We start from the raw sequence: 26,116 nt of genomic DNA on the forward strand, positions 1-26,116 counted from the left end.
GCAGGGAGAGGCTGTTATGCTTTCATCATTTTCTTCAGCTCCCCTGGACTTGTGAAAATCGTTCCAGCGAACGCTTTGATTTTTATAACCAAAATAAAAAAGGAAAGTAGAAGACCGAAGCGTACCCATTCCTGCTGCTATGACCGGCACAGGTAAGTCATAGTTGTACAAAAGGAAAGACAATATCAGAAAGTCGATGTAGCTCCGATGACTGGGCAGCAGAACAACTGGATGCTCCTGGATGGCTCGCTGTAGCTTTAAAACAAAGATTACACGTGGAACACTTTCAGCTTTCATTCTTATTAAACCTGTATCTTATATCAGAAAGTGGAAGAATGTGCTACAGAGGGAACACTAACAATGTTTTTCTGCCTCTCTGACCACATACACAAACTTATTTCTGAGTTCTAGCTAAATAATCTCACATAATGCAAGAATATTAAAAATGTAAAATTTACAGATCATAATAATAATAACGGTGATGATCACTAACACATTATTAGTTGAGCAGCAATTAAGCATTTTACATGCATTGTTTAACACACACATATTTGTAAATAAGGCCTAAGCCTTATTCAGCTTCCTTGGTTGTGACAGAGTCATGCCACTAATGTTCGCTGGGACCTGGGAATGAATCTGAAGTCAGTCTGAGTTAAGAAGTCAACAATTAGCTGCTGTACTAGACTGACTGGTGGTTTGTAGGAAGAGATAACAGTAAGAGATTCTCTCTCAGAGATTTTAAAAAAAAAATTACACATTGTTAGGACCAAGAAAATGAATGGTACTTTTCTATTTATATACTAGACTCAGGGAAGAGTGGATGCCTGGTAGTAGGGACAAATGCAACTGAACTTCCCAATAGATTTCTCACTCTCTCAACCTCAAAAATACCCAATGTGTCAACATACTGTCTCTTTTTCTGAAATCTAAGTACACAATCAACTGAGGTAAGGTAGTTTGTAATCAGTTAGGACCTAGCCAGCAACATTCCCTGCCCCCAGCATTGTACCAAACACCCTCCTGCAGAGATCCAGACAGTAAGTCAGCAATTTAGAAATTAGTCACAGGAGGAAAAAGAAGAAATACTTGGAAGCAAAGTAAATGACTGAATAAAAACACAGCATTAAAAGACATGAGCAGGAAGGCCAATGAAGGTAAGAGTTTCCAAGTAAATTTTAAAAATGTATTAAAAACATAAATGGATAAAATAATCTTCATAGAGAAAGCTCTTATTTTCAGAAAAAAATAAAGTATTAAATGATAGGAGTGATGGAATTAGAAAAATCAGCATTTGGCAATCGTAAGAGTAATAACCGGATTGAAGCAAAAATCATCAATGGGTATAAAAACTAACAGAGGAAAGTATGATGACAAACATTCAGCACTCCCCAAGACGTGTATTAATGACAAGGGAACAGAGAGTAACTCTACAGTGGAGACACATGGCGGAGAGCGGTGAGCACCTGACAAATGTGAACAGTACCAGAACAGGCAAACAGAGGACAGCCGCTCACAGGCTGAGATACTGAGAAGGACATGGCCTTTGCCTGATTGAGAAAAGAGCTCCAACCCGGATAAAGGGGCAGCAGAAAACACCTGGTCCGATTCCTTCAAAAGCAGTACCATGAAACACAAACAAAGACTACGGAATTGTTCTAGATTAAAAAACTCCAAAGAGATATGGAAGCTGACTGTGACATATGACGTAGGGCTTTCCTTGCCTATATGTGACAGAGCTGGGACAGTTGGTGAAACATGAATAGGATCTGTATTACCAGCATGGTGTCAATATTAATTTGCTTCTTTTGATAACTACACCACAAGAGAATGTCTCTGTTTGTAGGAAAAACACGCCAGAAAGGTGTGTGAGTAACAAGAAAATGAAATGTTGTAGAACCTCAGAGAAACATGTGCAGAAATTCTCTTGCTACTCAGTGAATACCTGACATTAGCTTAGTCTGTTAAGTCCATACGAAACTGACTAAGTCGGTTTGTCTGAAGCCTGCAGGTCTGAAGGGAAGAGGGAGAAACATCCATCAGAGAGGCAGAGCTGTTTTATGCTCAGGCTGGACACTGCTTGATAACCAGGAGCTGCTCATCCAATGCAAAGTGAGATGCCTTTGAGTTGAAGAAACTGTGAGGGGTTGAAGAAGAGATTGTTTTTTAACAAGCAATACTCACTTTCTGAATCCCTTCTTCATTTACACGCACTTTTGAGAAAATCTGTTTAAATATTTTACTCAGGGCAAAGGCCAAAAACCGAATGGCTCCTAGTCGCAGCTTGTGGCTCATTTCATCCAGGATCTCACAGGCTTCCTCTCGGAGGACCTCGACAGGTTGAAGGGATTCCTTGGAAAGCTAAAAGGGAGAGCAGGGTTAAATTTCAGGGGGGGGGGGGGGAACAAGTCCAAATTCTTTTTGCTCAAATCAGTAGGACCAGTTCCAACTGGACTAACATTACATAATTCAGAAATGGCATCTTTTCTTCTTAATTTAAATGGATATGATTTAAGCTTATATCCAAATTCTCTAAGTTGCTGCTCAAAATCTAGTGTCTGAGAACACATACTTTGAAAGTAGTTACTTTCAGTAGATCATTGTACCTCTTCATCTAATTGCTTAGTGCTATTACAAGGCAACAACATACAAGATGAAAATGTAAGATTCTATTGAAATAACCACTCACTGTGTCAGATATGCAGGACACTGGTACAAAAATCTCTGAACTATCAAAGGATAATTAGTGAAATTCATGACCTCACAATGGAATGCTCTTCATTCATATGGCAGGCCACATCTTTCTGTATAGAGAACAAAATGTTGGCTGTGTGCTGGGACTGCCAAGTGCCTGGAGACGAATAAGTCACAGCTTCTGTCCGCAAGGAAGCCTAATCGGTTCCTTTAACCTCCCCCTAAACAAGCACTTTGAAAAAGAGTGAAATCTATGTAATAAATAATATTTGTTCTTAGTAAAGGAGAATGCTCTTAAAGACGAGGATGGGATGTTAGAGCCCCAATCTCCCCAGTTACATGCAGTGAAGGAGTTTCACTTTTTGAAAAAAACTGAGGTGAATTTAACACACAAATTGCCATATCAAAGTAAATAAGTCAGTGGCATTTACTACTTTCACAAATGTATAATTATCCTCTACTTAGCTTCATATCTCAGGTTTTCTCTAACATTTTAAGATTTTCTTTTAATGGGGACCATTTTTAAAGTCTTCATCAATTTGTTACAATATTACTTTTGTATTATGTTCTGGTTTTTGGCTGTGAGGCATGTTCTGGTTTTTGGCTGTGAGGCATGTGGGATCTTAAGTCCTCGACCAGGGATCGTAGCCCCTGCACTGGATGGCAAAGTCTTAAGCACTGGATCAGCAGGAAGTCCCTGTATCTGAGCTTTTGAGGAGCCAGTTCAACAGACCCAAGACTGTGGGGCCAAGATAAACTGCTTCCTCTTACCCGGTACTCCCTTATTTTACTCAGAGCTTATCCTTCTACTCAGAAAAGTGATGAAGCAAGAAAGGTTTAGTGATACGATCAGAACAAAACCAACACTGAGTATAAACAGACCGAAGATGGAATGAACAGGCGGTGGGAAAGTGAAGACTGTGGCCATAGAGTGAATAACTGAAAAGTCGGAATGAGGAGAATAGGGAGGGCAACAGTTACAGCAAAAATGTTTCCAATCGTGGAAAAGCCTTAGATCTGTTTTTGTCTTTATATCATCATTCTATTTTAAAAACTATGATAAAATATAATAACATGAAATTTACCATTTCAACTATTTTTAAGTGTAAGGTTTGGTGGCCTTGGATCTGTTGTCAGATTAAGGGAAGAATCAACAGAGAAAGAAAGGCTGAAGACAGAGACAGGGAGAGGATGTCTGCTAGCAGTCTCAGAAGAGATTAACGTGTGCTCGCCTTGCCCTGGAGAACAGAGCCCTTGTCGCTGAGCCCAGACTGAAGTACACAGGAAATGGGTGCAGATACAGACATACCTGAAGATAAGGAACAGGAATTTGAGGAAAACAATTTCTAGTATTTGTCATTATTCCAAAGTAAAAACATGATTGTTTGCTAATGGCAAGAAGGGTAGAGTCTAATAAGAGCTTAAGGTTTGGCACATTTAGGGGACGGGAAGGGACTGATGTAGAGGGGATCTCAAGTCTGGAGATCACTGATGTGCACAACTCTGTCCATCCTCCCAGGAGCAGCCAGGGACCTGGGGACATGAACAGAGCGCTACACTGACACAGATCCCGGGCCGTCTGGACAGCAGACTGGGATACGTGAGAATTACAGTTACTGGTGACATAATTCAGCCAGTAATCCTAGCAAAGGCTAGTCAGGAAGAATTAGAAAGGCAGAATGAGAAAAAGAGAAAAAAGGAGGACTCAAGGATTTGGTGGCAATGGATTTCAGGAACTGAGCCTAGGAAAAGGAGGACACTTGGAAAACTATCAAGATAGTTCAGGCCAGAGACAAAAGAGCCCCAAACAAAGGCAATAATGGGTGCTGAAGACAAGGGTAACGGCAGCGTGACGGTCAGTTTTAGGCAAAAGAATGAGTAGTAGGGACAGTGCAGGGGTTAACAAGGCAGATATACTGATTCTGAGGTATTTCTGAGACACAGAAATTAGATATCCAGCGGGGAACAGGGCTGTTGGAGATAAAATTCTGAATGTCAATAATCTAGCGAAGGGTAGAGATATCGTTTGGATATCATCAGATTGTAGATGAAAACTGAAATGATGAGAATGGATAAAATTGATCAGGGAGACTGTAGAGAGGAAGAGAAAAAGGCTGCTAAGATTCAATCCTGAGAAACACTGGCAGATGTAAAAACATATAGAAGAGGTTAACAAGGAAGATGTAAGAAGAGACCAACTGTGTGATGGCCCAGGTGTCAGGGTAAGAGCATCTGAAGAACAGTGTCTCACAACACTGACACAGCAATAGCTGACAGAGCGCAGACTGAACCGGCCCCCAGGATCAGGGTACTTGGAGAGCCACAGTAACGTTCACTGGATGGGTTTCAGCAAGTGAACTTCTGAAACTGGGGTGTGAAGAGGGCATCTGCTCCCATCACTTCATGGGAAATAGATGGGGAAACAGTGGAAGCAGTGTCAGACTTTATTTTTGGGGGCTCCAAAATCACTGCAGATGGTGACTGCAGTCATGAAATTAAAAGACGCTTGCTCCTTGGAAGGAAAGTTATGACCAACCCAGACAGCATATTAAAAAGCAGAGACATTACTTTGCCAACAAAGGTCCATCTAGTCAAAGCTATGGTTTTTCCGGTGGTCATGTATGGATGTGAGAGCTGGACTATAAAGAAAGTGGAGCGCCGAAAAATTGATGCTTTTGAACTGTGGTGCTGGAGGAGACTCTTGTGAGTTCCTTGGACTGCAAGGAGATCCAACCAGTCCATCCTCAAGGAAATCAGTCCTGAATATTCATTGGAAGGACTGATGCTGAAGCTGAAACTCCAATACTTTGGCCATCTGATGCAAAGAACTGATTCATTGGAAAAGACCCTGATGCTGGGAAAAATCGAAGGCAGGAAGAGAAGGGGACGACAGAGTATGAGATGGTTGGATGGCATCACTGACTCAATGGACATGAGTTTGAGTAAGCTCCAGGATTGGTGATGGACAGGGAGGCCTGGCATGCTGCAGTCCATGGGGTTGCAGAGTCGGACAAGACTGGGCGACAGAACTGAACTGAAGAGGGCAGCCTATACTTCTAACAGTCAGGGTAAGAAGGAAAGGAGAACTGGAGATTTAAAAGAAAGAATACATGGCCAGGAGGGGGCCTTCCTCCAGATAGGAAATGTACATGCCAATTTGAGCCAGCAAAAGAACGCTGGGGAGTACGGAAGACAAGACCCCTGGAGACAGGAAGGATGTGAACAGAAGAAGAACACAAGTTAACAGGCTTGTTTGTTCAGGAGGAATGACTTCCTCGAGGCACTGGAGGAAACCAGAGAAGCAGAGAGTGACCTGGTCTCTTATTCTGTGCAGCTGGGCTTCTCATGTGCCCAACAGACATGCCGTCCCTATAGAGCCCTCTTCCTGGAAACCTAAAGAAGCCAGTCTTCCCACTGCTTGTGCCCAGTGCTGTCCCTCCTTCAGTTCATTCTCCATCGCACAAACCTGAGCGGTCTCCTAAATGCAGATGTGATCACATCCTGCTACCACACCCTGTGAGACAAAGGGAGCCCGAGGCGGAGAAGGGGCAGCAGACATGGAAAGAAAATAGACAAGTGCTATTTTCAGGAGAGCACAGCAGCAGCTCTCAGTGACTGCCAGTGTATGAGAGTAAAGTCAGGAGTGGAAGACGGCATCCAGATTTTTGGTTTGACCAACTAACACATGGTGGGGAGCATTCTTGGAGACAGGGTAATCCGGGGTGGGGGATGGGGTGGGAGAATATCCATGGCATGAGGGTAAGGTGAATCAAAGACTTTGATTTATACATCTTGAATATGAGGTGCTTTGGGAACTTCCAAGTGGACATCCAATAAACTACAAAAATACACATGAAACTCCAAAGAGACCTGGGCTGAAACGATACTAATTATCTATATTATTTATAATATACTATTTTTATATGGTAATATTATAATCAAGATTATAGTATCAATAACCTCAGATACACAGATGACACTATCCTTATGGCAGAAAGCAAAGAAAAAGTAAAGAACCTCTTGATGAAAGTGAAAGAGGAGAGTGAAAAAGTCGGCTTAAAACTCAACATTCAGAAAACTAAGATCATGGCATCTGGTCCCATCACTTCATGGCAAATAGATGGGGAAACAACGGAAACAGTGACAGACTTTATTTTTTGGGGCTCCAAAACCAGTGCAGATGGTGATTGTACCCATGAAATTAAAAGCTGATTGCTCCTTGGAAGAAAAGCCATGACCAACTTAGACAGCATATTAAAAAACACAGACATTACTTTACTGACAAAAGTCTGTCTAGTCAAAGCTATGGTTTTTCCAGTGGTCATGTATGGATGTGAGAGTTGGACTATACAGAAAGCTGAGCACCGAAGAATTGATGCTTTTGAACTGTGGTGTTGGAGAAGACTCTTGAGAGTCCCTTGGACTGCAAGGAGTTCCAACCATTCAATCCTAAAGGAGATCAGTCCTGAGTATTCATTGAAAGGACTGATGCTGAAGTTGAAACTCCAAATACTCTGGCCACCTGATGCGAAGAACCGACTCATTGGAAAAGACCCTGATGCTGGGAAAGATTGAAGGTGGGAGGAGAAGGGGACAACAGAGGATGAGATGGTTGGATGGCATCACTGACACGATAGACTTGAGTCTGAGTAAACTCCGGGAGTTGGTGATAGACTGGGAGGCCTGGCGTGCTGCAGTCCATGGGGTCGCAAAGAGTTGGACACAGCTGAGCGACTAAACTGAACTGAACTGAATATTATAATATGGAGACAGTATAAGGAAGGTACTTAAAATTCTGGCAACAAATGAAACTGCCCAGTGAGTGAGTACAATAAGAAGGGGCGAGAACAAAATCTTGAGGAACAGCAGCATTTAAGGGGACAGGCAAAAGAAACGAAGCCCGTAAAGATAACTGAGGAATAAAAACACAGATGTGGCGGGTTCAGTGGAAGACTATGGTGTCATGGAAAGAAAGGACAAAGCATGTGCCAAAAGTTAGCCAGGATTTGAACTAGGTTGATTTTAGTCATAAGGAAGGAAGTCATTCACAGCCTTGGGAAGAACTACCACAAGGGGTTGGAAGCCAGTATATGAAAGGTGAGAAAGTAGGGCAAGAGGCCTAGAAACCAGTCAACTTCTTCAAAGGGCAGAGAAGTGGGAAAGGAAGGGAGGGGTACTAAGGAGAGAAGGAACGTGGTCAAAGGCGGTCTATTTAAGCTGGAAGAGCAGTGAGCATATTAAATGCTGATGGTAAAGAGTTGATAAAGAGGAAGAAGCTGAGACATCTGACTGAACAGGCAAGAGAGCAAGTCCCTGAGGATGAGGAGCAGAAGGGAGGAGGGATCCAGAGCAAAGGAGTCGGGTAGGGATTAAACTCAAACAGAAGGGGCTCCATTTAAGGAAATGATGTATATTAGGTGCAGGTAAATTAGAAGCCTGATCACAGCAAGTTCAAAGAGTTCCCACATAATGGCTTACATTTTCTTTGTGAAGTAGGAAGAAAAGTCATCTGTCAAGAGGACGTGGAGGTAGATTTGGAGGTTCAAGAAGAACGGGGCAATTAAAAAGTGCCATTTAGGAGAAAGGAAGGAGACGAAGAGAAGAGAAGAATGCCTGGGTCCTAACCTAGGCCAATTGAGTCAGAATCCCTATGGATGGGACCAAAGTATTTTTTTATCCATTAATTCAAGAAGTATTTATTGAACATGCACTATGTGCTAGGTACCAGGAATATAGCAGTTTAAAAGAGAAAGAGACAAAAAAATTTTTGCTTTCACAGAGTTTACATACTTGTGGAAAACTGTGGTTAACTTCTGCCAAAGTTCTCTAGGTGATTCTAACAAAGAGTCAGTATTGAGAACAACTGTCTTTATCTTCTAACAGATGAGGAAACTTGACTTCACTTATGTGAAGTGAGAGAAGATTAATAATTTCCCCAAGACAGATCATGCTAGATGAAAACAATATGATTAACAGCATAGGTCATAAGTCTAAATCAGAGGAAAACAGACAGCAAATAATAAAGATAATAAAGAGTTTTCCTGGCAATTCCCTGGCAGATCAGTGGTTAGGACTCTGTGGTTTCACCGCCATAGGCCAAGGTTCAATCCCCTGGTCAGAGAATTAAGATTTTGCAAGCCATGTGGTGCAGCCAAAAAAATAAAATAAAATAAAATAAGAATGTTCCAAGGCCATAAACCTGACTCACCTCCACTTAAATGTCAAAGAAGCAGGATCTTTCCATGAATATCGAGGTGTAGAAGCACACTACCAAATAAAGGGCCACCACCGTGATGCTCCAATCATGCCACCCTAGGACTTGGACCTGGACATCTCAAGTGACGTGTCCAGAGCACAGAGCACAGCTTCTCTCTTCAGCCCTCTTTTCATCCCTCTTCTAAGCCCCTAACTCAGTGAATGGCTCCATCAGCCTTGATTCTTCCTTTCCTTCACTTCATTCACCCAAATGTGAGATGTAGGTAGAGGGCCTTTTAAAGGCTCCCTGAATAATTTTAATGTGCCATGAGGTTTGAAAACCACAGGAAAAAAGTTATTTGTTCTGCTAGGAACACTCTTCTTCACCTATTTCACATGGAAAGTCCCTACACATCTTTCGAGCCCCATTTAAAAAAATCACTTCTCTTACTCCCTGCACAAAATTAATCACCCTTATAATTGATTAATGTCCTTGTACACTGGCCTCCCACTAGCATGTCTTGTGTATGTATTTCATTGTAATTGACTGTACACCTGTCATCATTTCCTATTAGACTAAACACCCAAGAGGTCAAGAACTCTGCTCAACTAGTTCACTATTAGACACAACATCTAGCAAAGAGGCTAACATGCATTATAGGTAAAATAAACACTGGACGGATGTGCTAAATATAGTGAAATCTAAAAAGATACATTAAAAATAGCAAAATAAATTAATAGAATCAAGAAAAAAAGAAACTTGTACACAATGAATGAATCTGGCTATGGCTGAAGATGGAATCACTTACCTGTTTAATGACATAATGAATCTCTTCAGAATTGAGAACACTACATTTAATATCACTTGGCTTACAAGGAGTAATTCTCTTATAGACAAGAGGTGTGTAGCATTTCATTGCAAACTTCAAGTCACTGACATGCCTCCTCTCCTCTAAAATATCTTCAAACTCATCCCACTTTTTGAGCTCTTTCTGTGGACAAGACAAAGGAAAGAAAGTCATGAACATGCTGTAAAATAAATTAAGACAGGTTAGGAACTACATTGGTAAGGTTTCATCTCTGTAAAAATATTCTGACATAGAACAGGGACAGAATGCCCTGGAGAAGGAAATAGTAGCCCACTCCAGTATTCTTGCCTGGGAAATCCCATGGACAGAGGAGCCTGGCTGCAGTTCATGGAGTCGAAAGAGTTGGACACAATTTAGTGACTAAACTACCACCACCACCACCACCACCATATGTATCTGAGAGAATTCCATACATGAAGTGAGCGGGTCTAAATAAATTTTTGCCTAAAAAAGAAAAGCAAAAAAAAAGAGAAAAGAACAGGGTGTTCCAATGTTAGATTTTCACATAGTAAGAAAAAAAAATGTAGTTATTATTAGGCTCAATGAATTGATATTAAATTGTAATATTTTATTTTTGAATTGATCGCTCACTTTATAAAGCCAGTGTCCCTGTGGGAAAGTTAACAAATACAGTAAAAGTGGGCACTAAGCTCTAGAGCAAATCTGATCAATTTCACAGGTTTCATCCATCACTCTTGTTGTGTCTGCCTCTTTTACTTGTTTTAAAAATTTTTTTGTTTTAAATTTATTTGGCTGTGCCAGGCTTTACCTGTAGCATGCGAACTCTTCGTTGTGGCATGTGGAATCTAGTTCCCTGACCAGGGATCCAACCTGGGCCCCCTGCACTGGGAGTATGGAGTCTTATCCACTGGACTACCAGGGAAGTCCCTTCACTTAGTCTTAAAAATTAAATCAAAGCGTACATTAGAAAGTTACCATTGTGTCAAATAAATTAAGAGTACATGGGTACAAACTCAAGACAAAAGTGCTCCCATATAAGCTCTGCTGCTGCTGCTAAGTCACTTCAGTCGTGTCCGACTCTGTGTGATCCCATAGACGGCAGCCCACCAAGGCTCCCCCGTCCCTGGGATTCTCCAGGCATGAACACTGGGGTGGGTTGCCATTTCCTTCTTCAGTACGTGAAAGTGAAAAGTCAAAGTGAAGTCACTCAGTCGTGTCCGACTCTTAGCGACCCCGTGGACCGCAGCCTACCAGGCTCCTCCATCCATGGGATTTTCCAGGCAAGAATATTGGAGTGGGGTGCCATTGCCTTCTCCGATATAAGCTCTGGGGCAGTTCATATTTTGTTGTATTAGTTTCTTGTCTCCTTTCAACCACTGCAAATCAGCTTCTAGCCAACCCACCCCTGAAACTGTTATTAGGCTTCTAAAACATTAAATGACTTCTAAATTGTTAATTCTTAAAAGTTTGTTTTTCTGATGATAAAAGTGATAGTAGTAATAGTCAGTACAGCTAACATGCATCATTGCTTCCTAAGTGTCAGGCAATATTCTAAGAACTTAACCTCCATGAAGGGGCAATCCTCACAACAACCCTGTGAGGGAGTTAATATCACTACCCCGTTTCATGGTGGAGAGCCTAAGGCAAAAAGAAGTGAAATAACTCAGTCAAGGTCCCACAGTTCTCCAAGAGACGTTGAGACATTACTTAAGTTCAAGCCTTATCTCGTCACAGACCTTGTTTCTAACCACTATCCTATACTACTCAGCATGTTAATTATGGGAAATTTAGAAACACAGAAACACACAAGCAAAGACAAACTGCCCACAAGCTTACACTCTGGGATAACTACTCTTAGCTTTTACTGCTCGTTTCCTTATTTTTTTCATTCATAGATTAAAAAGTACATATTTTAAAATTTGAAACATGGACCATACCAAATATGGTTTATCTTGGTTTAAACCAAATACAGTTTATCTTATCAACTGTATTCTGAGAACTTCCTTATATTATTAATAAATATTGTTTTAAAATATTTTAGTGGCTGTATAATCACCTTTATATTCCTTAACTTCTTAATATATTTTTTTCTAACTACCAAAGTGATACATGTTCATTATAAAAATTCAGAGGATACAAAAAAGCACAAAGAAGAAAACTAAAATTAACACCCAATAAGCCAAATACTATTTCAGCAAATGCTTGTTTCTATGCCTGTGGACACAGTCTCTCCTCAATCACACACCTATTTTTGTCACCTGATTTTTAAAAACTTAATGTTAAAAACACTCCTCCATGTCAATTTAAGTTTCTCCCGTATTACCTTAAATTCCGGACGTTTGGACTATTTTTCATTCATTGCTACTATAAAAGGTTTAACAAACACTAATATTTCTTTCAAATCTAATTACTAGACCTGGCCTCTTTCTAGTCTTCATTCTCCTAAACCTCCCCACAGTGTGACACCACTCTCAAGCATGCCGTCCGGTCCTTAGCTACAATTCTGAAATGTTCCTACTTTGGTTTTTAATTCTCGATTCTTGTCAAGTAGAAAATCCACCTCATTTCTCTAATCCAGAGATTCTCAACCTGGGGGAAATTTTCTCCCTAAACTACAAATATGTCTTTTTCCCTCCCACTTCCTTTAATATGTGTTAACCTTTCCAGCCCTCTTCTCCTCACTCCACACAGTGCTGAGTACTCTCACCTACTCAACTGCTTTCAAATATTTGTTCCTGAATCCCCTGCACTGTCCTCTCTCTTCTTCCATTTGGCCTTTCCAAAAGTGAATTCATTTCTCCTCTGAGCATTCCTACAACCTGATCATTTTCTTGAAATCTCAATCAATAACCTCCATGCCATCTTCACTCCTCTGTTTACATCATTCTAGACCTCTCCTCCCTCACCCTTTACATCCAATCCATTTCATCCTGTTAAGAAGGCCGTTAAGAATCAATCCTGTCTTCTCACTCATGTCTAGCCTGTGCCCTTTATCACAATAGATTCCTCATTGGTCTCCCTGCCTGTGTTTTGCCCCTTTGAATCAGTCTTCCATGCCACTACGTGCCTTTTTAATTTTCTTTTGTATTTAGCTACGCCGGGACTTAGTTGCGGCATGTGGGATCCAGTTTCCTGACCAGGAATTGAACTCAGGCCTGCCTGCATTGGGAACACTGAGTCCCAGCCACTGGAGCAATGGGGAAGTCCCCACTCCATGCCCTTTTAAAACACAATTCTGGCCAAATTCTGGTTAACATATGACTTCCCCCTCAGCTCCTTCAGAATAAGACCTAAGCCACTCCTGGTGTCATACAAGAACCTCTGAGACCTGGCTTTTCCTTCTCACCACACTCATGGTTCACTTAAGAGTGAGTGATTCAGTTTCCCCAACACAGTCGATTGCTGACATACCTTTGGGCCTCTGCACATGTCCATCGGCCTGGAGTGCCCTTCTGTTCCTACCATCCTTGTTCAGGTATCACTCTTCTGTGAAAACGCCTCAAATTCCCTTGATGGAATCACTCTGCCTTCCTCATTAGGGCTTCTTTCTACATGCAACTATTATGGTATGTATCCCATGACATGTGATCACTTGCACATCTACCTCCCTACTAAAATGCAATTACCTTGAAGGCATCTTTGTATTTTGCATCTGTGTATTTCCAACATCTAGCTGTGCTTAGAATATATATATTCTGAATGACTAAATGTTAAGATAATTTTTTAAAAAAAATCCAGATTTTTAAACAACACGAATATAAACAGAAGCAAAAAGCATTGATGGGGAGCTTAAGTATGAAAGGGTAGTATGAAATATGCAAACATGAACATTTTTATGTTCTTATATAAATAAAATGTATGAGGGGAAAATATTGTAACTGTTGGAACTCTGGTATAAAACTGCAGTCACTGTTAACATATCACAGACTCCTGCTGAAGAACCTCACATGAAATCTCACATTTCTCTAAGTAACAGTATAAGTTATATAGGCTCAGACTGGGTAGAATGCCACAAATTACCATTATAAATGATATAATTTTAGGGACAGAAAGATCTTAAGAGATTTCCCATTTATGGTCCTAGATGTGGGAAGAGAAAAGGACTAGAATCAGTTGGGGAGGTGTGTATAGGGTTGGGGGGTGCAGAGAGAGAGAGAGAGAGAGAGAGAGAGAGAGGAAGGGGGAGCAGGGAGAAAGGGAGTCCTCAGAACAAGAACTCGCCAGGTAGAGCAGCAGGTATGCATACTCTCCAAACTTCCAAGATATGTTCACCTACAGTCCTTCCATGGTTCTGTTAACTGCAGGATCAAACTCACACCTCTTAACACTTGACCCAGCTACACGAAGACCTAGTTACCTAAACAAGCTATGACAGCCCATGGCTCCTACAGCTTTGTTCAAGTTACCTCCAGGAGCAGCATTCCTTATCAAACATTTGGCACCTGTAATTAATATTCTTGGCATTGTGGTATATGTTGGGGATATGAGTTGTGTGACCCAGAGAGCCAGAGCTTCTTTTGTTGGTAACCAGGTGCACGGTGGGACCAGTTGTTGAGACAGGGCACTTACAGATGGCCCTCCCCCACTGTTCGCCTGGACAGTACTCAGCCTTCAACCACAGTTTCCGTACACCTCCTCTGTGTACTTTTTCTAGATTCTCTTTAACCTAGGACAGAAATGGTCATCTTCTTCTTTGAGTTTGTAGGGAATCCTCATTACATTTTTATCTAGAAAACTTCAATAAACTTGTATTTGGTGTTTCCCCTACAAGACTGTGAACTTCTTGTCATGTGTCTTTTTAAAAAATCTGTTCTTTCTTTTTGGATGTGTTGGGTCTTCGCTGCTGCGAGGGCTCTTCTCTAGTTGCAGCGCGCAGGCTTCTCATTGTTGTGGCTTCTCTTGTTGCAGAGCACGGGCTCCAGGGCGCACAGGATTTGGTAGCTGCGGCTCCCAGGCTCGGGAGCACAGGCCCAGCAGTTGTGGAGCACGGGCGATCTTCCCAGATCAGGGATCGCACCTGCGTCTCCTGAACTGGCAGGCAGGTTCTTTACCACTGAGCCACCAGGGAAGCTCCTCGTCCTGTGTCATACCTTCTTGTACTTCTAGTCCCTAGTAGGAACCCAGTCATCGTTTGTAGAATGATAACATAAATTACTAAATGAAGCCACTTCTTGAGCCCTGCTGATGACAGCTCTCCAATATTCAGTCTAAAGTTCAAACTTCTTCCAATCTGGTCTAACTCAATGTCTAATACAGTGGTTTTAAACACAGGCTGCATATTAAAATTAACTCAGGGAACTTAAAAAAAATTCTGATGCCCAAGCCCTCCCAAAGATTCCTGATTATTTTGGTCTGTGAGTTCTCCCTGCGTATCGGAAGTATTTTTGAAAGTACTTTAAGTACTTCCAACATGCAGCCAGGGTTGAGTGTTACTGCTCCTTAACTGGCCTTCCCCACATCTTGCTGGACAAGTATTTACCATCCTAAAATAAACACTCACAGGAGCAAAATACAATGAGGAGTCCAAGTCAGTGAAGTGTTTTGCCGCCACTGTCTTCACTATCTTACTCTGTACAGCAAGCCTCTACCTGTACCCCCCTTTCAACTGCTCCAGTGGGCCCATTCACTCAACAGTGACCAAGAGCCCCAAATACACCAGGCACTGTTCCACAGGCTAAGAATACAGCCTGAACAAGGCAGACAGGGTGTGCGAGGGAGCTGAGTATGCCCTTAAAGGGATAAACAATGAAGAAACAAGACGAGCTCAAGCAGGGGTCCACCATAACATACTGGTAAAGGTGCCTCTATGGGAGCGCCTTGACTTAGAGCATGTGCCACTGTCTGTGGTATACACCCTCCCACCCTGGCAAGTTTCAAGCTACCAATGCCTGTGTGGGTGCTAAGGTGCTTCATCGTATCTGACTCTGTGCAGCCCTACGGACCCACGCGCCACGGCATTCTTTGCCCACGGGATTCTCCAGGCAAGAGTACTGGAGTGGGTTGCCATGCCCTCCTCCAGGGGGGTCTTCCAACCCAGGAATTGAACCTCTGTCTCTTACATCTCCTGCATTGGCAGGCGGGTCCTTTACCACTAGTGCCACCTGGGAAGCCTCAAGCTACCAACACAACCTTACTAAACCTAAGAGTTAGGAGGAGATGGAAGGAGCCACTGTACTTCAGGATTTCCACCTTACAGTGTGACATAAATAACTTCAAGAGCATAACAGTGAAATTTAGTAAAGTAATGAGGAAGTGCTGAGTTGTATTAACTATTTTTAACAGAATTTATTTAACGGAAATTTATATAATAACCTTTATTTTTAATAACAGCAGTATTTTAACCATAGGGTTGCAAACTTCATACAAGTTAAACAATGAGCTTTGAAAGTCAGGATAAACTGCTGTAGCACAACACTGAAGTGAGAATATAAAGAAAATAAAACAGTAACTAATGAAGGAGAGTGATTGGAGAGCTACTTTAGATTGACTGTCGGGGGGGGTGGGTAAGGCCTCTTTGAGATGATGTTTGAGCTGGGATCGCAATAATAATAATAATGATAATAATGATAATAATAAAAGGCCAGCAATGCAAAGTTCTGGGAAAACACAGCATGTCATACAGAGAGGACTCTAAGTACTCTGAGGAGGGAGCATGCTTACTCCTGAGAAACAGAAGGCCAGTGTGGGTGAATACCAGCGAGCGAGATGAGTTAGTTCAGAGACAGAGCAGTCGCCCAACTGTAGTCTTGTAGGACACTGTAAAAAGACTAGACTTTTCAGTCAGACTCTAATAGGAAGTTGTAATTTGGGTTATGGGTACACCCAGCAATTACCCAGTCCCAGCCTGCTTTTCATCTGTAGTATCACTGAAGATTCCAAGAGACCTATGGCTTCAGATACAACCTACTTGCTGATGACCGTCATATCCATGTATGAAGGCCAGATCATCCTCTTACTCTGGTATCATATTTAAATATCATATGAAATATACTTATAGATCATATTATTAGACATATATTTCTGACTGTATTTGGATGTTTTCCCAAATCTTTGTGATGTATTGGGTCCATAACAAGATAATTCACAAGTTAAAAATCACAATATTGCCTCTTACATCTCCAACTCACCACATCCTAAACTGAAATTACTATTGTATAATCCCAACTAAACCTGTTCCTCTTCCTCTTTCTTTCAGTGAAAGGTGGCATCGTCCCCCCAGGCGCCTTATCACAGAAATCAGGAGTCAGTTTCAGACGGCCACCTCTTAGCCACCACATGTAACTGTCCAGAGCACCAGACAAACTCACCCATCTCCCTTCTCCACAGACTCACTGCCACTCATCACTGCCCTGAACTGTGGCAACAGAGCCCTAACTGATCTTCACGCTTCCAGATCAGATTTCTTCCCTAAGTCTTTCTACAATCTCTGCTTTAGTAAAAGAGATTATCCACACAATTTGAGAAAACTAGTAGTCTTCTTGGACTTTCAAAAATACAAATCCGATCATCCTTAAATGATGCCCCGTAGGGACTTCCCTGGTGATCTTGGGGTTAACACTGCACAGGGGGAACAGGTTAGATCCCTGGTCAGAAAGGAAACTAAGATCCCACATGCCGCAGCCAAAAAAAATAAATGGTTGCCTCATAAAGCTAAGATTTATCCTTGAGGGCATTTAAACATATAAAATTCCGTTAGGAAATATCCTCTGCCTATTTGCTTAGCAGTGCTTCTCATATTCCCTTTATTCTACCTAAGCCTATGTTGGTTCCCCCAAACATGCTAGGGTGTGGTCTTCTTACATTGGCACCTAGGGTAGTCTTCGTCTTCCTCATCTACCATTCATGTCTCAAAATCTCATTTCAGGTGTCATATTCTCTTAGAAGCCTCCTCCAAGTCCCCAAACAGGTTGGGTACTCCTTCTCATCCCTCCCACAACATACTGTGCATGCTTCAATCATTGCGCTGATCTCACTTGTGTGTGTACTAAGTTGCTTCAGTTGTGCCTGACTCTTCATGACCCTGTGGATGAACTGTAACCCACCAGTCCACGGGATTCTGCAGGCAAGAATACTGGAGTGGGTTGCCATGCCCTCCTCCAGGGGATCTTTCCAACCCAGGGATTCAACTCACGTCTCTTATGTTTCCTGCATTGGCAGGCATGTTCTTTACTACTAATGCCACCTGGGAAGCCCTTATCTCACTTAATTATGATTATTTGTTTATTTTCATGATCTCCTGCCAAGTCCTTAAAGGCAAGAGGTGGATCTTTAACTTCCATACCTTGGACAATGACAACGCTGACTAGGACACTGTAGGTACTCACTGCTGCGACATCTGCTGCAATCAGCGGTTTCTAAAACATCTCTTAAGATTAGAGTGCTGCACAATTAAGAGCATGGCGAGGAAATATATAAGGGCAGTCTGAACCAGTAAGAAAAAATTCAGGCTAACAAGAAACTAAAGCCTGTAGTCACAACAGTAGTGAGGGTTGCTGTCTAGCTGCAAGAGTAGTAACAGCGTACATGTAATTGCTTCAGTTTTTCACGTGAAAAAGGGGACCAAAGTGGGAAATTGCTGTTAATTCATGAACCAGTTTAAGGCTGAAAAAGCTACCTATGGGGAGTCAGAGCTACACAGTAACCCTCTTCACTACATTCCAAGGTTGAAATATCTCACTGAACTACGAAGTGAGGTCAATGAAGAGAAAGGCACAAGTGATAAACCTTAGGAGAGTGGACAATTAGCAGCAATTATAAGCCCAAGCTCTTCACAGCAAGTCAACAGAAGTTTTCCCACGCTCCACTGATTTCCCAATTTGAAGGTATATGTGGGTTTTGTTGTTGTTGGTTGTTCAGTCGCTAAGTCATGTCCAATTCTGTGCAGTCCCATAGACTAGCCCGCCAGGCTCCTCTGTCCATGCGATTTCCTAAGCAAGAACACTGCAGAAGGTTGCCATTCCTGTCCCCAGGGGATCTTCCAGGCCCAGGGATCCAACCTGGGTCGCCTGCACTGCAGGTGGATTCTTTATCATATGTACATTCTTTTCTGAAACTGAGTTTCTGGTTTACTTTGCTCTTTCATGCTTTCCCTGTCACCACGTTCCTACATAAATTAACCTTAGATTTAAGCCAGAACATTGATAACATGACTTTAAAATACGCACTTTTATTTCTTCCTATGGTAAATAAAAATTAATGTTTTTTTTTTAAAGTCAATTGCCCCACGGTTGTGCAATACTGAGAGCTACAAATTTCTGCCTCAAAATATCTTCATGAATCTGTGAGTGACTAACATTCCGTTGTCAAAAAGGACCAGTTAAAATCAGAAGGGGTTTAGGCGGTGAAAAGGGCAACAGTAGGGAGGCCGGGTGCCATTAGCTGTCTTTCAAAATGACTTGTGGGAAAAGTACAATGATGGACAGAGACAGAGAAACACAATAAAAATTTCCAGAAGCTCCAAATCTTAGATTAAAAGTCTTAGAAACTCGATGCACACATACAAGCCAAACACTTTCTCTCGGGAGTATCACACCTGCGGAAGAGCGGGGTGGGGAACCACAGGTTATCTCAGGCTGGGTCAGACCCGCAGGTTTCCCCGGTTCGAGAAACCAACCAAAAAGTAGTTCGATTCGCCCTAGCTAGAGACGGAGATTCCCAACTTTCCTCCCTCGTTCCGGTGTCAGCGGCTTCCTGAAGGCCCCATTACTGGTGGAGTGAAAGGGAAGGAACGAGCGGGCAGGAACCAGAGGAACCATCACCAGCACAAACTTCTTAAAAGCATACCGACGCCCACACAAAGATACACCGTCGCCCTGGAAACCAAATCAATCACCTCATCCCTCCTCTGGGGATCTCGGACCCACTCCTTTGCACCTCGGGTCGCAGCCCGGAGGAACCCGGGACCGAGAGAAGCGGGTCCTCTCGCAGCCCCGCCCCGGCCTCGCTCCCCTGGGCGCATACCGCGTAGAGGAGCACGACAGCCCCGGGACCGGTGGAGCCGACGGAGAAACAAGACTTGGGTGAACTGGAAGGATCCATGCTGCGGCTGCTGTCCCGGGTGTGGCCTGGGATTCTTTGCTAAGCAGTGGTGGTGCTGCTGCTGTGGGCGGTTCTTCCACGCGGGGCGGCCCGACCTCGCCTAGGGCGGCAGCACCCTCTACGGCCGCTCCACAGGACCCCGGGCGCCGCCATCTTAACCAGGACGGAAGCCGCGCGGGGACTCATGGCGCGCGCAACCCGTCAGAAACCGGAAGCGGATGCCGAGCGGCGGGAGGCCTGCGAAATCTATGCTGTCCTGCCACGGCCCGCCGGTCTCACGATGGCTCAGGAACCCGGGTTGGCGACTTCCGCGCCTCCTGGTTCTCAGGCCCTTCTGGACACTTTGCTCCAGAACCTCTACGACTTTGGTGAGTGCCGGGCCTCGGAGCCCACGTGGAGAGCCAACTTAAGGACCCCGGGCCTGGCTGGCCTCAGCTTTCAGGCTAAAGATTCTTGCTCGTCGAGCACTCCTCGGCTCCTGCAACCAGGTTCAGATAATGGGTCCTGCACCCTCCCCTCACCTACGACCGGGGTCTGTGAGTCTTTCTATGAATCAGATGTCCCAACTCGTTCCTGAGTGTGGGGGCCAACCGGCTTGCTTGTCGAAAGCATTTACGCTTTCAGACTTAACGAGGAGATGTGCACAGGACCTCAGGCTCTGGAAATGGCATCCTTTCTCACTCCCGACCTCTGGGAAGCCCCTTTCCCCCACGCACCCCCCAGATCCGCCTGACCCTCGGGCATTGGTGACACCTTGTCGCGTTGGGACCTCGTCTTTTGGTGACTTCAGATAATGGTTTCACATGAAGCTTTTCACGACCTTTCAGCCTTAAGTTGGCTGACTTATGCTCGCCTTACTTCATCTTGATTGCGGAAAAAGAAACTTAGCATTAAAGGTTGGGAACTCCTGGCACTTAAGCAAGGAGCCAGTTCTACACACTCTGAAGAACTTACCCCAGGGAAGATGACACTCCTTCATGCACCGGAAATCATTGGGCATTAGTGCCTTATAGATCAAACACATTTCTTAAATTTGTAGTGTGATGTTGCTGTTTTATTTTGGAGACAGTTGCTCAAAATTCTAAGCTCATTACATAGCTTAGAATAAAAAATAATAGCTAAAAAAGCATTGCGATTTTACCATATACTCCATACTTTACATGTATATACTCATTTAATTATCACAACAATTCTATAAAATAAATACTGTCATTAATACTATTATTACAAGACAAATAGCATTATTGTAGAAATAAGCACTAGAGGTTAAAAAACTTGGAAGTTCACCCAGGTAGTAACTTGAAGAGCTTGGATTCTAAGCCCCACACTGTCTGTTTCCAACTCCTGCACTTGTATTGACTTGTACTGTGGACAGAGTATCTCTGGGCCTTTGGAAATGTTGGAAGACAGAGAAGACTTAGTCTCTGACCTTGAGAAGTCCTAGAGGAGAAGACTTTTCTGCAAAATCCTAAATATAGTTTGTGTTAACACAGGCCGGAATTTACACTTGGAGCTCTGAAGACACGGGCTGTATCTACTTGTTTTTATATCCCTAATGCCAAAGTTTAGTCGGCTTTTTTTTTAATGTGTATATTTTATTGAAATGTAGTTGACTGAAAATGTTTCGGGTGCACAGCAAGGTGTTTCATTTATACAAATACACGTATTATTTTTTGAAGTTATTTTCCATCATAGGTTATTACAAGATATTGACTATAGTTTGATGTGCTATACAGTAAACCTTTGTTGCTTGTTCATATCTATTTTTTAATTGGAAATCTAGCATTCTATTTATACTAAGTCAAACAAGTGGAGTCAAAATGTAATTTTTTTAGTTAGGAAAAAATTCAAGTTTTCTTAAATATATATATTATACATATGTATGCAAAAGCTTTTTAGAAAGAAAAAAAGAAATGGAGAAATTGGAGAACATAATAAACTAAATGAAATGGGAGCACGGAACATGAAGTAGAAAAAGTGAAACTAGGTAAAAAGTAAAAGATCATCTATAGTCTAATTGTTTTTAAACATGAGTGCTCATTAAAAACATATCTGGAGCTCTGAAGAAAAAAACTACCTGAGCATTGTATTTTTCAAAAAAAATTCGAGATAATTCTGATACACATCTTGATTTTAAAAGGTGATTACAGGTTTTTCTATTAGACCCTAGTTTTTGTGATATAGAGTTCTATTATTTTTCTGTTGACCAGTCATGATACAATAGTGTTAAGTGAGTAGTGGTTACATAATTACAAAGTAAAAGATGTTTATCAGTTTTCACAGTCAATAGCCAGACAAAAAGCAAAAGATAATTACAATTGCAAGCCATAATGGGAACATGATTAACGATATAAAGTAATTACATAGAATTTAGGGGGGATCAAGTTGAGTGATGTGGTAAGTGGAAGTGCATACATGCACATTTTTTACCCACCCAGTCAGTGTGTTTTGGTTGGTGCATTTAATCCATTTACATTTAAGGATCTATATGTATGATCCTATTATTTTATTACTGTATATAATATAGTATCCTACTATATTATTACCATTTTCTTAATTGTTTGGTCTTAATTGTATAGGTCTTTCCCTTCTCTTGTGTTTCCTGCCTAAAGTTCATTTAGCATTTGTTGTAAAGCTGGTTCCGTAGTGCTGAATTCTCTTAACTTTTGCTTATCTGGAAAGCTTTTGATTTCTTCATCAAATCTGAGGGAGAGTCTTACTGGATAGAGTATTCTTGATTGTAGGTTCTTCTCTTTCATTACTTTAAATGCCCTTCCCTTCTGGCTTGTAGAGTTTCTGTTGAGAAATCAGCTGATAGCCTGATGGGAGTTCCCTTGTATGTTATTTGTGATTTTTATTACGACAAAATGGGGTTGCCAAGAGTCGAACCTGACTGAGCAACTATCTCTTACTCAAGCTTCTTGATAGGAGGGACTGGGTCTTGCTCTGTGGGCAGGGTGTTGCTCAGGAAAGCTTTAATCCAATTGTCTGCTGATGGGTAGGGTTGCACTCCCTCCCTGGTAGTTGTTTGGCCTGAGGCATCCCAGCCCAGGGGTCTGAGGGTTCTACTGTAGGGTTAATGGCAAACTCCTAGAGGGTTTACTTGCTAAGGGAGATCTTCCAGTGCCCCCATCCGTATGGTGAGCTCCTGCCAACCCACGCCTCCAGAGGAGGCCCTCCCACACTAGCAGGTAGTTTAGGTTCAGTCTCCTGTGGAGTCATTGCTCCTCTCCTCTGGGTCTTGGTGTGTACAAAATTTTGTTTGTGACCTCCAAAGACTGGAGTCTCTGTTTACCCCTAGTCCTCTGGAAGGCCTGTAATCAAATCCCACTGGCCCTCAAGGCCAGATTCCCTGCGGATTCCAAGTCCCTGTCAGATCCCCAGGCTGGGAAGCCTGACATGGAGTTCAGAACCTTCACAACAGTGCAAGAACTTCTTCGGTTTTATTGTTCTCCAGTGTGTGGGTCACTCACCCGGAGGGAATGGGTTTGGATTTTATTGTGTTTGCACCCCTCCTACTGTCTCACTGTGGCTTCTACTTTGTCTTTGGACATGGGGTGTATTTTTTTTTGTGGGTTCCAGCATCTTCCTGTCGATGGTTGTTCAACAGCTAGTTGCAATTTTGGTGCTCTTGCCGGAGGAGATAAGCACACATCCTTCTACTCCACCATCTTGACCAAGGTTTTCTAGTTGACTCTTAATACATATATTTTCTTACCAAAGGTTTGTGTTTTGAATTTAACTTTTGGCTGCACTGGGGCTTCACTGCTGCACGCGGGCTTTTCTCTAGTTGTGGTGAGCGTGAGCAAGGGCGCCTCACTAGCAGTGGTGCGCTGGCTTCTCCTTGTGGGGACTTCTCCTGTTGCGGAATACAGGCTGTAGACCCACAGGCTTCAGTGGTCGCAGTTCATGGACTCAGTGATTGTGGCCCACAGGCTTTGTTGCCCTACAGCATGTGGAATCTTCCAGAAGCAGGTATCAAGTCTGTGCCCCTACATTGCAAGGCGGATTCTTTACCACTGGACCACTGTGGTAAAGAAGTCTGATACACATTTACTGAATAAGAAACTGAGAAAATAGAAGCAAGCATAAATACTCAGTTAATATTTAGAGAGCCCTGTGATATTCATGCTGTCAGTCAGTAGTGAGGCCTAGAGTTCTTGTCAGAATCTTCAGGTGACTGGTCAGAGTTTAAACAGTTAAAACAAAGGGGGGGTATATTCGTTGAAAATAAAGGCATTCAGATTTAGCCAGTTGTCTTAAGTTCATCTTGGGCTTCCCTGGTGGCTCAGATGGTAAAGAATCTGCCTGCAATGTAAGAGACGTGGATTCGATCCCTGGGTCAGGAAGATCCCCTGCAGAAGGGAATGGCTGCCCACTCCAGTGTTCTTGCCTGGAGAATTCCATGGACAGAGGAGTCCATGGGGTCACAAAGAGTCAGACACAACTCAGCGACTTTTACTTTTTCACTTTCAAAGGCTTTCAAATTAAGCCAGTTGTCTTAGATTCATTTTCGTTTATAACCATGAAAGGAAATAGGAAGACTGTGGTACCCACCTGTAACCCTAGCGAGTGTTAAAAAGCAGCAGTGGTAGATCTGCTTACATTTTTAGTACAGACTGTGAGCCAGCTAGGATTGTCAGTTCCTGAGATGTTGTCATGATGACATTTTAGTCAGGACCACGGCAAGGACTAGGTAATTGTGCTAAGAGTCAAAGACATGAATGTAATTACCTTGGGAAAGATGAGGAAGCACTTTGGAGTCTCTGAATTGTGCAGATATTGAATACGACCCTCCAAAGAAAAACAAATATCTTCTTTGTGTGTATTTCTGGGTGTTTGTAAACTGTGACATATGGACGTGCGCATTCGTATCATTTGATATTGGTGACAGCTGAAGCACAAAATATTTATTTTTCCTTTTTGTGTTCGAACAAACAGGAGAGACAGAAGATGAAACAGAAGAGAAAAGAGTCAGAAAAAAGAGAGAGAAGAAGAGAGGTACGGGGCCCCTGGCAGCTTTGGCAACAGAGCCAGCTCCCCAACCCGAGTCTCTTGTCAGAGGCCAGAGGAAGAGTGCTGCCAGCTTCTTCCAGGAGCTCCAGGAAGAGCTGCAGGGCGCTCCTGCTGTGACCCCCAGTGGTTCCCCTGTGGGACCTGTAGGCGCTGGAGCTGCAGCAGCCTGCCCTCCCCCAAGGAATGACAAGGAGCCAGTAGAAGTGGTCCAGTTTCACAGCCAAAGTAAAAAAAGGAAACAGAAGCCAGATCAAGACGAGAACACAAAGGTAATGAATCGGCTCATGTGTGAAAACCCTGATGTTGTCCTGCCACAGTTCTCCCTGGGATATAGCAGTGAACAAAACAGGCAAAAAACTGCCTGCTCTGAAGGAACTTCCATGCTGATGAAAAGCTGAGGGATTCTGCTGAGCAGCAGTCTCAGGCTGCATTTGTAATTCTGACCCAGAATTCAGTCCACGAGAGAGGTGTGGTTTCTTATTCAAACTTTTTCACAAGTTTTTGTCAGGTTCATTGCAGAAATCCAGATGTTTACATTTCTATTGCTTTTCCCATGTCCTCCAAACTTTTGTCTGTCAGCAAAAGAAAAAGAGGATTGTCTTAGTTTCTTGGGTCTGCTGTAGAGAAATTAATTCTCTCACAGTTCTGGAGGCCCGAAGTCCAAATTATGGTGTTGGCTGGGCCATGCTCCCTTCTTCAGAGGGTGAGTTCTTCCTTGCGTCTTCTATCTTCTGACAGTTACAGAACTCTCAACTCTTCCTCCGTCTGTACATGGCCTTCTTCCTGGTGCCCGAGTCTCGAATCTCTTGCCTTTCTCTTAGAACGACACCCATCATTGGATGTGTTGTTGTTGAGTCGCTGAGTTGTGTTCAACTCTTTGTGACCCGGTGGACTGCAGCACGCCAGGCTCCTCTGTTCTCCATTACCTCTTGGAGTTGGCTCAGACTCATGTCCATTGGGTTGGTGATGCTATCTAAACATATCATGCTCTGCTGTCCCCTTCTCCTTTTGCCTTCAAGCTTTTCCAGCATGAGTCTTTTCCAAGAAAAGTCAGCTCTTCGCATCAGGTGGTCCAAGTATTGGAGCTTCAGCTTCAGCATCAGTCCTTCCAGTGAATATTCAGGGTTGCTTTCCTTTAGGATTGACTGGTTTGATCTCCTTGCTGCCCAAGGGACTCTTCAGAGTCTTCTCCAGCACTGCAATTTGAAAACATCAATTTTTCAGTGCTCAGCTTTCTTTATGGTCCAGCTGTCACATCAATACATGACTACTGGAAAAAACCGTAGCTTTGACAAAACAGATCTTCGTTAGGCAAAGTGATGTCTCTTCTTTTTAATATGTCATTG

At 42.8% G+C, this 26,116-nt stretch overlaps 2 protein-coding genes across 3 annotated transcripts in view; one reads left to right on the forward strand and one right to left on the reverse strand.

Annotated features, from left to right (window-relative positions):
• Positions 1 to 19,760, reverse strand: part of GNPAT (glyceronephosphate O-acyltransferase) — a 37,515-nt gene extending 17,755 nt beyond the window's left edge. The window contains 4 exon segments of the mRNA XM_020911674.2: positions 126 to 255; positions 2,182 to 2,358; positions 9,696 to 9,878; positions 19,677 to 19,760. Coding sequence (XP_020767333.2) covers positions 126 to 255; positions 2,182 to 2,358; positions 9,696 to 9,878; positions 19,677 to 19,754 — 568 coding nt within the window. The 5' untranslated portion in view covers positions 19,755 to 19,760.
• FSAF1 (40S small subunit processome assembly factor 1) overlaps positions 1 to 26,116 on the forward strand; it is a 53,927-nt gene that overhangs the window by 3,087 nt on the left and 24,724 nt on the right. Inside the window, exons 1-2 of one of the 2 annotated variants that reach the window (XM_020911675.2) lie at positions 19,930 to 20,122; positions 24,696 to 25,039. In XM_020911675.2, coding sequence (XP_020767334.2) covers positions 19,939 to 20,122; positions 24,696 to 25,039 — 528 coding nt within the window. In that variant the 5' untranslated portion in view covers positions 19,930 to 19,938. Of the gene's footprint in view, positions 1 to 19,929; positions 20,123 to 24,695; positions 25,040 to 26,116 lie in introns of those variants that run through there. The other variant, XM_070471099.1, reaches the window with a different exon arrangement.

This window comes from Odocoileus virginianus, chromosome 7 (genome assembly GCF_023699985.2).
Source record: "Odocoileus virginianus isolate 20LAN1187 ecotype Illinois chromosome 7, Ovbor_1.2, whole genome shotgun sequence".
Classification (NCBI taxonomy): Eukaryota; Metazoa; Chordata; class Mammalia; order Artiodactyla; family Cervidae; genus Odocoileus; species Odocoileus virginianus.